Genomic DNA, 11509 nt, shown 5'->3' on the forward strand with positions numbered 1-11509 from the left:
ACTCATCTGCCATCATCACCATCATCATCCTCCCCCCACGAGGAAGGGCAATTCGAGGGGCTGCATTGCAGACCCGGCAGACAAAAGCGACGCTGCTCCTCCGCCCGCGGCTCCCCGGCACAAAAGAGCCCGGCCCGGCCCCGAGCTCAGCGCTCCCCGCACCGCCCGCCCTCCGCAGGTAAGGGATGCGAGGATGCTCGGCGAGAGGATGCTTTTTATTCCGGCGAGGATTTGGGTGAAGGGAGGGTGTTGGAATTGCTTTTTGAGGGGGGAAATGAGCCACAAGGCAGCGGGGATTTTTAAGTGGAGAGAGGTGGTTTTGCTTCCATGGGATGAGCCAGAGCGCACTGAGCCTGTGGGAAATGCTCTTTTTTAGGGGGTGACACGCCACAGAAGAGGGGTTTTCCCTCCACATTCATTCCCTTTTACTGGATATTTGATTATTTGACTTGTCACTAAACTCTCTTTCCCCCTCTCTTGTCACTAAAGTCCAATTTTTCACCTTTTGGAGCTTAAAAATCCACGGCCACAACACCCATCACCATTAATAATTCTCTGCCGTTGTGCTGCAAAAAACTCACTGACACATCCCTAGGGATGGACCCCCCCAGGGATAAATTCCCAGGGAAGAGATTATTTTAAAGTCCTGTGGCTCAGTTTACCCGGAGGGGGTGACACAGGAGCCTTTCATAGCCTCCGAGTGACATCCAGAACATTAAATTTAGCAGCTGATCGCACCGATCCAAAATACGCCTGAATCATCCTTGAGAATTCTGCTCTGAGACAAGGAACCAGCAGGAAAATGAGGATGTTTTGGGTTAGTCTGGTTTGGTTTTTTTTCTTCCCCCACCTCCGGTGCCAATCGAGGAGGTGAATGACATAACCCTGCCGGGGAGAAACCAGGCAGTGACTCAGCTCCGCCGAGAAGAAGCTGATCCGCGTCTTGTCCTGCTCTTTCCCAAATTTTTTTTTTTTTTTGGCGGATCGGGGTGGGGCTGCAGGGGGAATTCTGCAGCGGGGATGGATGGATGGATGGATGGATGGATGGATGGATGGATGGATGGATGGATGGATGGATGATGGATGGATGGATGGATGGATGGAGGATGGATGGATGGATGGGTGGATGGATGGGTGGATGGATGGCACGGCAGGGATGGGTGGGGTGCCGTGGGAATGCCGGGCGAGGCTCCTTCCAGCCCTTTCTAGAGGGTTCGGTCAGGGCAGGGAGGGATGGGGTGGGATCAGGGGAGGAGGGGGGATGCACAGGGACCCCTCCTCACTGCCCATTCCATGGGGATTCAGCACAGGGAAAGGTGTGGAGGAGTGGGAAAAAGAGTTTATTTAGGTGCTGCTCTCCCACCTCTGCTCCCCCAGAGCTGGCAGGAAGGATTTCAGGAGGAGCAGGTGGGAAGGGGTTAATCCCCACCTTGCCCTCCCTCCCTTCCCATGCTGTTTGCTTGGGGAAACTGAGGCACGGCGTGACAAATCCCTTGGATCCCCCCCCGAATTACGGTGCAGAGAAGGGTGTGGACAAAACTCTGGCAGAGCTCGAGCCTGCGGTTAGACCCAGCCTAGAGTGAAACGCGCACAACGCCGTGCTCTCCTCCACCATCAACTCCTTTTTAGGGGATTATCCTGAAAAGGATATCCCCTTTTTAGGGGGTTATCCTAAAAAAAATTGGGGAGGATTATCCTAAAAATGATAGCTCCTTTTTAGGGGGTTGTCCTAATAAATTTTGGGATTATCCTAAAAAATGATAGCCCCTTTTTAGGGGACTATCCTAAAAAGGATATCTCCGTTTTTAGGGGGTTATCCTAAAAAGTTTTGGGGATTATCCTAAAAATGATAGCCCCTTTTTTAGGGGGTTATCCTAATAAATTTTGGGATTATCCTAAAAATGACAGCCCCTTTTTTGGAGATTATCCGTAAAAATGATCTCCCCTTTTGAGGGGGTTATCCTAATAAATTTTGGGATTATCCTAAAAAATGATAGCATCTTTTTAGGGGACTATCCTAAAAAGGATATCTCTTTTTTAGGGGGTTATCTTAAAAAGTTTTGGGGATTACCCTAAAAATGATAGCCCCTTTTTGGGGGTTATCCTAATAAATTTTGGGATTATCCTAAAAATGATAGCCCTTTTTTAGGAGGTTATCCTAAAAGGATATCCCCTTTTTAGGGGGTTATCCTACGGGACAGGATCAACATAGCAACACCTGAGATTTCTACCCACTTTGGGACAACTCCCGTGTTTTTAGCAGAGCTTTTCTCTTCCTTTTCTTTCCCCTCGTGCCCTCCGCAGCCCGAAAATGCTGGACACCATCAGCAGCCAGTACGACTCGTTCATCTACTGGAGGATGCCGATCCCACGGCTGGACATGGCCGAGCTGGAGGGGCTGGGGCTGGCAGACATGGCCCTCTACAAGCCCAAGGGAGGCCTGGCCAAGCTTGCTGACCACCGAGGCAGCCAGGAGCTCTCCCAAGAAGAGGACAGTCTGCTGCAGTTCAACAGCTTTAATTTCTGGCGAGCTCCCATTGCCAGCATCACCTCCTTAGATTTCGATTTAATTTGAAGCCCTCCCTGTCACTCCTCACCCACCCCGCTCTCTCTTTCTGCCAGGATTTGGTTTTGGTGTCACTTTGGAGGTTGTTGGGTTGGGTTTGTTGGGTTGTTTTTTTTTTGGTTTCTGGGTGGTTTTGCCATTCATCATTCACTCAGCAGCTCACCGCGGCCTCAATGGTGATGGGCTCCCCAAAAATCTCCAACTCCTCTCTCTCCCTTTTCCTCCTGGAATCACAACAGCATTGGGGGCAAACACGAGGGGAAGGGGCAGAAACAGCCCCACTCCATTCCCAGAGGGTTTGGGAGGCGCCACCCCCGTGTGACAATCCCTCAGCTCATTTCTCAAGTGCTTTTTTAAGAAACTCCTTTGTGTAAACGAGGAGCAATGGGAATCGCCCTCGTTTTGCAGAAAGCGTCGACCCTCTGTGCTCCCCTGGCCCAATTTCTCAAAATTCCTCTTCGTCCCTTAACCTTCCCCTCGGGAATGAAAGGTGGAAGAGGCAGGGATGTGCTCAAGATATCAGCACAAACCTTCTTCTTGAGAAAAAGAATCACTTTGAGCATTGTGCTGTGAGCCCGAGCAGAAAAAATGATGTCCAGGAGGGTAAATAGACATGGAAATGCTCTGACTTTGCTTAGTGGGGTCAAGGCTGGGTGCTTATTGCCCCAAATTTGAATTTTTCACCCTTTTTTATGCCCCACGTGGTTTATTCCCAGTGCTGGGACAGACGCTGGGTACATTGTGGGGTGTGGAAGGGGGATGGGGCAGAGCTGAAAGGTGGATCTTACCCCCAAATGAAAATATTTAAGGTTTTCCACTCGCTCAATCCCTTTAAAAACAGCAACAAACAATGCTGCGTTCATTCAAGTGGAAGCTTTGAGTTTTCTCCGGGGAGATTTTCACCTGCTGAGGTTTATTTCTGAGCATCATCTCAAAACGGGAAGAAAAAACCCAACCTGGAATAATTTTGGCTTTTAAACAGTTGGGTTATTTTTTTCCCTTTCCAATATTGTTTTCTGGGATTGATTTGTCTTCTTGAATGTGCTTTTTTTTTTGGGTTTGATTGGGATGAAGTGATGTGGAGCATCCCAAAATCATCCTGAGAGTTGGGGGGTATGTGGCTGGGGGCAGGCTGAGGCAGCACTTAAAAAGTGCCAGAAATAGCCAAAAAATTGGGAAAATCTGCATTCTACTATGAAAATTGGATGCAGCTCTCCTGTAATCTGCAGAAATAATCAAGTTGTGCTGATTTTGAACCATCTGTGTAAAACCAGAGATGAAAAATGTAAACTCTCCTCTGCAGAGCTGTTTTGACTTCTGTGTTCCCAGCTAGGAAAACCTGCAGGAGAAGTTATTTATTATGAAACTTTAAATAAAATCAGCTCAAAACATACACATTCCTGTGGACATGCAGACTGACATCAATTTTTTTGGCATGAAAATGTATCAAATCTCTTTACAGTGAGCTGGGAATTCACCCCTATGTCTTTGCAAATGCTGTGGAAGACTTAAGCATGGAAAAAACTAAGCCTAAAAGATTATTATAAGCACATTAAGGATATTATTTACACTTCAGCTTTTCCAAGCCTCACAGGGAAACACTCCAGAGAAGAAACAGCCCCCAGAACTCCAATTTTACCTCAAAAAAAGGACATTTTGGGCAAGTCAGGGGTAACACACCTTGGAGAGGGGGGGTTTGGCGGCCTGAGGGGAGCTAAAACCTGGACTGGAAGGCGCTCAGAGGGGACAGGTATACTCAAACTACTGAAATACATATATATAAATACAAATACATTTACAAATCCCAATTAACAAAGTCCCAAAGCACATCTAAACCACCCGGCTTCCGTGAGGCGCCGCCGCCATTTTATACTTGGCGCAAAAACGCCTCTGCCGGACCTAACTCCAGGAATCCCTCACCGTCCGCTGACTCAACTGATTGATATCCTTCCGCCAGGGAAACCCCTCCCCTGCCAGGCCTCTCCCGACGGCCCCAGGGCGAGGAGGGCGACGGAGAAAAGAAGGAGAAACCACCGCATTCCCCACAGTTCCCGCTGAGCGTGAGTGCGGGGCCAGCCCGATCTTTCTGCTCCCTCTCCGGGGACTCTTTTGTCGCAAGTCCTGTATCCTTCCGCCGCCTCAGGGGTTCGCTGCCGGGGCCGCCATTTTGTGAGGCCGCGGCGGGAGGGGCAGGGCAGGCGCGGGACACCGCGCCGAGCGCCCTCAGCGGTGCCGGGGCTGCTGAGGGGGGACCCCAGTGAGGGGAAGGGCTGCGATCTTGGAAGTCTGAGGAGGGAGGACCCCTGTGAGGCGTTCAAAGGACTCCCACTGAGGGAGGAGCCTCTGAGAAGGGCGATCTTGGAGGTCTGAGGAGGGGGGACCCCTGTGAGGGGAAGGGCTGCGATCTTGAGGTTGTGAGGATGGGGGACCCCCATGAGGGGCTTTAGGGACCCCCATGAGGGGTTCAGAGGGCGCCCAGTGAGGGGATGGGCTGGAGGAGCCTCAGGGGCAATCTTGGGGGTCTTGAGGAGGGGAAACCCCCGTGTGGTGGACGCTCATCCAGAGAACAAATCCCATCACAAACATCCCACCTCATCCTGCATTCTTACACCAGGGCAAATCCTCAATCTCTTCCCTTCACAAACCCCAAAACCACCTCAGGTAATGTCCTAGGGGACCTCGAGTGTGAAAACCTTGGGGAAAAAAACCCTAAGATCGCTCTCCAGTAGAGGGCAGATGGGTATTTAGGAAAGTAAAAGTGCTGAAATGTGGCCAAACACGCCCGACTGCTGCTTCCTGCCCCAGAATGTTTTCACCAGGCGAGATAAGGGAGGAGGATCCCAGCCCTGGAGTAAATAAATAAAAGGTGGTTCCAGTGTGAGTGGCTTGGCCAGGGGCTGCTCCAGGTCTGAAGAAAATGGATTTGGCTGATTGCAAGAGAGGAATAATGAGAATTCCTCCTGCCTGTGCCAAATCCAGAGCGGAACAGTTTGCTTTGCTCTTAACCGCCAGCGTTGAGTGTTTTGCTCTGGGTAAACACTGAGTAAGGAAATTGCTGGATAAGCGGGTCTAAGGGATGTGTAGGTTGCTCCTTATTTATTCTATTTACTCCATTTATTCTTATTTATTCTATCCCACATTAGATGGAAATAAAGAGGTTTCCCGTTGTTCCTTGAGCCTTTTTTTTTTTGGCTGGGAAAACCCATTTAACTTGGTTCTAAGTGCAAATTCTTTTTGAGTAATCACAATTTTTCCTAATAACTCATCAAGTTAATTTTGTGCGTTTGGGGAAACCCGAACTGCTGTTTCTCCGCAGTCTTGAGGCTGCTGAAAATTTTTGGGAAGATTTTTTTTGGCCTCATCCCGCAAACACTTCTGCATGTGAGTAATTCTTTGGTCAGGCGGGACTGTTCACCTGGGTGAATGTTTGCTTAGTAATCAGAGAGTGCTTCTGAAATCCCAGATGCTGACATTCCCACCCAGAAAAGGGCAACAGGAACAGCCCTGCCTGCTGCTCTGAGAGGTGAATTTGGCATTTCCCACGAGATGGCATCAGCAACCACTTCAATTGTAACAAAACCATTTAATTTAACACTTCCAGATAAAAGACTTTTCTTGTCTCTCTCCTGTTTTTAAATGGGAACAAGGGGGATCCTTAGCTGGGCTAAAGGGGAATCTGGTTACAAAGTGCTGAAAACTCCAGGCTTGGGCTGTTTTCACCTGCCAGCCCAAATATTCTATGAAACAAACTTGATAAACTTACTAAATCAGGTAAAAGAAGAGAAAAACACAAGTAGCAAGGGTTAAATGAGAAGAACTTTAGGTGACCTTCCCTCTGTGTGCCTATAATCTGTTGATCTCCGAGGAACAGGATCTCTTTTTTTCCCCTTTTAAAGAGGAATTGTGGGTTCTCTGCACTGAGCTTGCGCCCATTTAGGTAATTTCCTGCCCCATTCTTACATTGAATAGGAGCTACTATGGTCAATTGCAGGAAGAAACATTGTTTTTGGGGCTGAGAAGGTTTGTTTATCTCATTTCAGTCAATATCCCCTTGCAGCGAGTGCTTTTGGGGTGATTTATTGATTTAATCCCAGTTCAAACTTAATTGAAGAAACATTGATGGATACCAATAAAAATAACTTAATTCTTATTAAATTTTAAATGGCTGATGTTGCCATATGCAGCCCTTGATATGCTTTAACAGTTATTTAAAAAATAAATAATAATTTGAAAAATAAATAATATTGAAAAAGAAATTATAAACTTGAATAATTTATTTTAAAAATAAATAAAATATTAAAAATAAATAAAAACAGTTTTAATACATAAAAACTGTTGCAGAAATGGATTGACTGTCACATACAAACCTGGTTAAATAGTTCAGAGGAAAATTGTCTCAAATGTTTCCTGTCGCCATGTTGAGGCTCTGATAACTCCTTCTCACAGAAAGCTTTCTGTTGTTTTTTAAAATCATCTTTTATGCTGTTTGACCTTTAATTAACTTTGGATTTAGGAATTTGATAAAGTGGAAGTTTATCTAATCCCCTCACTTCTCAATTCCGTTCTCTTCCCCAAAGCTAAGCATTTTTTTTTTCCTCGAGTCTAGAGACAAGTAATTTAAATTCTTGGAGCTGCTGGTGCCACAGCTCTGATTTGTTGACCCGTGGTGCTCAAGTGTTTTCCTCTCTGGCACCCAGCACAGGTCAGGTCCCAGTTTCCTGCACTGGGAGCAGGATGCAGCCAAGGGAAGGGGCAGGGAAGGAAGCTTTGCAGAGCCAGGGCTGCTCAGCTGCTGCCTCCACTTCCACAGCTTTTCATTTGTGTGCTGGTCTTTATTAATGTGCAAAAAATAAAATTATCCAAGGTGGAAAAGACCCCCAAGATCATCAATCAAAGCTTCAAATGGACTTGATGATCATGGAGGTTGTTTGGACCTCCCAGCTACGCTGGGTTTACCCTGAAACCTTTGTTTTGCTGAGCTGCAGTGGTGTTATTCTCTTTCTCCTGCTAAAACCTGCTGCATTCCCACATTGTTTTCCATAATCCCAAGAGTCTCAAGCCACACACTCGAGCCTTTCCCCTTCAGTTTCTATTCAAGGAAGAGAGAAGGAAACCCTGACTCTTTTCTCTGCTCTTTGCTTTATTTCCCAAGGCAAGAAGAGAGGAAGTGGTGGAAACAGAAGCTGTGGATTGTGCCACCCGAGTGCCAGTGTGCCCAGAGCCAGGCTGGGCAGCAAGGTGAGGTTAATTCCAGAAGGAATTATTCCAGCTCCTGAGTGCCAGTGTGCCCAGAGCCAGGCTGGGCAGCAAGGTGAGGAGCAGCCAGGTTCAATTCCAGAAGGAAAAAATTCCAGCTCCTGAGTGCCACTGTCCCTGCCAGGAGGAGCAGCCAGGTTTAATTCCACACAGAAAACATTCCAGCTCCTGTGAGCTCGTGGGGTCTGAGGGCTGAGTGTCCATGGGGCCACTTAAACCACGCTGGAATATTTTGGGTTTTTTCCTGGAAACCCAAGGCCCTCAGGAAGAGAAATGCTCCAATTTGGCTGTTGGCTCTTTGGCAGAGACTGTTCCTTTATCCTGGGGGGAACATCCCAGTCTGGGATTAAATCATCCAACCCATGAAACCCCAACCTGCTACTCCATTATTTACCCAAAACTTCATACTGGCCCGTTAATATCAGCCTCAGTCCACCTTGTCCTGCCATTAAACTGCCCTGTAATCTCATTATTTTATGAGACAGATACAAATGGTGTCCGGCAAAGCAGGGCACAGCTCCAGAGCTCTGCTTTGTTTCCTCAAGGGATGTCATTCCCCTGCCTTGCCTACTACCGCCAATTCTTCCAGCGTGTCCCAGGGATACTCGATTATTTGGATTAACTTGGGGGCAGGAAAAGAGGATTAGGAAGCAGAGCAGCTCTGAGAGACGGGTTACATCAGTTCTGTCTGTTTACAGACTTGCCCTGCTGAAAAACAATTTTCTAAAGCTGTTAATTATTCTGAATTATTTCCCAAATTACTACAAATCATTCCTGGCTCGGGACCCACCAGGGAGACAAAGGGGGAACTGTTTAGGTGGTGCTACCTTCAGTCACTCACATGAGCTTTCTCCTCCCTGCTTGGCCAAACTCTGCCTTCCCAAAGCAAAAAAAACTCATGTTTGCAGATTTAAAATATTTATTCTGTGGAAATTTGCAGCTCTTGCATGTGCTTAAAGCTGCTTGGGAGCTTAGAGACAGGAATTATCCAGGAGACCTTTCTATTCCTCTCCTTCATCCTGTCTGGAAATTCCATTAGTGAGGCATCAAAATTAAACTTTTTTTTTTTTCTCACATAGTTCTTTTTAAGATGAAAATTTTTGACTTTGAATTCTATCAGCCCCATTGGGGTGAAATACTCGGATATTTCAGACTTGGAATTGTCTTCTAAGAGGCAAGGAGTGGAACAAAGAGTGGATGCCCCAAGGAACACAAGGTGGATACTCCTGAGCCCGGGGGTCTCTCTGTGACAAACCTGGAGCTCAGGGATGATTTAGGATTCCCAGGAGGAGCTGAGCATCATCCAGGTCTCAGCAATAAAGCAGGAATTGCTCCTCATCCCTCTTTCAGGAGGAAAAATATTTTTCTCATTTCCCTCCCAACTTTTCATCGCTGGCAACTCTTTTTATTTTCTTTGCACCTTGGTTCCACCTCTTTCCAACCTTTGAAATCCATCCAGGTGGGATCTCACCTGCCTTTCCCACATTTCCCTACGTGCTGTGGGAACACCCACCATGATGACACTGTCACCTCCTAATCCTGGCGTTTATAAAGCAAAATTTCTCTTTTTTCCTCTCTTTTTAGTTAAATCCAGGGCTGTTCCTGCTGTGCCCCTCCACCCTCCACTTCCTACCATGCCAAAAGTGCTTTGAAACCTTGACCTGCAGAGATCTGAAACTTTCCCCCCAAAATTCCACCCAGCCAGGTGATCCAGGCTTATTCTGGGATGTCAATACCTGCATTGTTGGGAATGGGAAGAAATCCCACCCAGCTGGATTAGTGCTGAGCTGCCTGGGAATTCCAGCCTGAACACAGACCTTGTGCAAGGACCTGCAAATCCCAGGGACCAGATCTGGAATGGCAACAAAAATATTCTCTTGGTGTGTTGCTTTGGGTGTGGAAGGGATGTTTTCCCTTTTATCCATGATTTTCTTCTTCCAAAATTGGTAATTTTTGGATCGAGGCAACGTCAAATGTTTGTCACATGGAGCATCTCACACTCTCAGGGAAAACCATCCTTCACCTATTTGTTTCAGAAAGAATTTGAAGGAGTTTTTCATCAGAACACCCAAAATAAAAATTTCCTTGGTTTTACAATATTTAAGCAAATATTCTACTTCCCACACTGGCCAGTGCTGTAAACTGGTGGCACATGGAAATCCAGGTATGGCAGCCTGGGATTCTGCTTGTCTTTGGAGATACAAATGTCACTTTTTAAAACTAAAATTTCTATTTTTAAACAACTACACCCTTTTTTTTTAACATGCAGCTGATCTGTATTGTGCCTTCTCCACTGTCCCTCAGTTATTGCCACCCTTCTCCCCAAAACAGGTGATTTTGCCAAAAAATCCCTTCAGCTGGGGAAAAAACTTCCCCTTTGGAAGAGGAAATGAAAAATAAAAACTCCATGGAGCTCATGGGAACTGGTTTGGGTTATTTTTGGAGGAAATAAAGCTGAGGGGATGTTGTCACCTTTTGGAGGTGAATCCCCCGATTTAATTTCTGGAAATATCCATGTACCAAAGCTCACCAAAACTGATCTCTGCCTGGAATTCCAACGCAAGCTCTTCCACAGAAAAACACCAGGAGCTTTTTAAGCCCAAAGCAGCATTTTTAAGCCCAAAGCAGCATTTTTAAGCCAAAAGCAGCATTTTTTTGGTCAGTAAATTCCCTCCCACGGGAGGCCAGGCCGGGCTGTGCCGTGTCAGGGATTTTCCTGCCCGCGCCTCCTCCGGCCTCGCATGGTTCCCGAGGAGAACCCTGCCTGTCTGCCCTCTCATCAGCACACTTTGGGGTTAATTAGCACACTTTGGGGTTAATTAGCACACTTTGGGGTTAATTGGACCCGTGTTTCCCTCCTTTCTGCAGTGGGTGGTTTCAGTTATCCCAAATCCTGCTGGGACACCCAGGAAAGGGGAGCACAGAGCTGGGGGGTCAGGCTGAGAATGGGGCACCCTCCCTTCCACCCCAATCCCCTTCCTGGGACAAAATCGAATTATTATTTGATTAATTTGGACTTTTATCACATTGTTTTGATCGCTGAAGAAATCAGGGACAAATTCCCTGAGTGCTGGGACAAGAACACAAATGCTCAGCCCCCCCTTTTCCACCAAGGGAAAACGCTTTGGAATGCAGAAATTCCGACATTTAAATTCGGTTTTTTGTTCTGTATTTTTTTATTAAAATCCTCTGCCACTGTTGCAGTGCCCTGGCCCAGCCCTGCTCCTACACAGCAGCATGGTCTGGGCCATGTGTCCCCCTTCCTGGTGTCCCCAAGGGGGGGTGACAGCAACTCCCATCCCCCCCCCGAACAGAAAATAAATTAGAAAGAATTAAAAAAAAAAAAAGCAAAAGGAAGGGGATGGGAGACGTGGAGACCTTGTCACTGCACTGTGGGGACACGGGCATCCCTGTCACCCTGCTGGGGGCTGTCCTGGTGACATGGGGACAGAGAGCTGGGGTGGTGGGGACCCTGCACCCCGGGGGAGGTGACACTCGGGGTCCTGGGAGGGTCTCAGGTGACACTTGGGTACCCCAGGTGCAGTTTTGGGGGTTCCCGGGAGGGTCTCAGGTGACACTCGGGGTCCCGGGAGGGCCTCAGGTGACACTCGGGGTCCCCCCGGTGCAGTTTTGGGGGTTCCCGGGAGGGTCTCAGGGCCGCCCCGGGGCCGCGGGCAGCGGCAGCGG

The 11509-nt window shown here is 47.6% G+C and overlaps 1 protein-coding gene and 1 long non-coding RNA gene across 2 annotated transcripts; both read left to right on the forward strand.

The window, feature by feature from the left end:
• The first annotated feature begins 8 nt into the window (after positions 1 to 8).
• On the forward strand, positions 9 to 3973 carry MLLT11 (MLLT11 transcription factor 7 cofactor). The gene is made up of 2 exons (XM_005430320.2): positions 9 to 178; positions 2305 to 3973. Exon 2 carries the CDS (start codon positions 2312 to 2314, stop codon positions 2573 to 2575), a length of 264 nt encoding a protein of 87 aa, XP_005430377.1. The 5' UTR covers positions 9 to 178; positions 2305 to 2311; the 3' UTR covers positions 2576 to 3973.
• A 553-nt stretch (positions 3974 to 4526) lies between these two features.
• LOC115948918 lies at positions 4527 to 10132 on the forward strand. The gene is made up of 3 exons (XR_004082672.1): positions 4527 to 4626; positions 7719 to 7804; positions 9407 to 10132. It is a non-coding gene; the product is annotated as an uncharacterized LOC115948918 (long non-coding RNA).
• The last annotated feature ends 1377 nt before the right edge of the window (positions 10133 to 11509 follow it).

Source organism: Geospiza fortis, unplaced genomic scaffold (assembly GCF_000277835.1).
Source record: "Geospiza fortis unplaced genomic scaffold, GeoFor_1.0 scaffold439, whole genome shotgun sequence".
NCBI classification, from domain to species: domain Eukaryota; kingdom Metazoa; phylum Chordata; class Aves; order Passeriformes; family Thraupidae; genus Geospiza; species Geospiza fortis.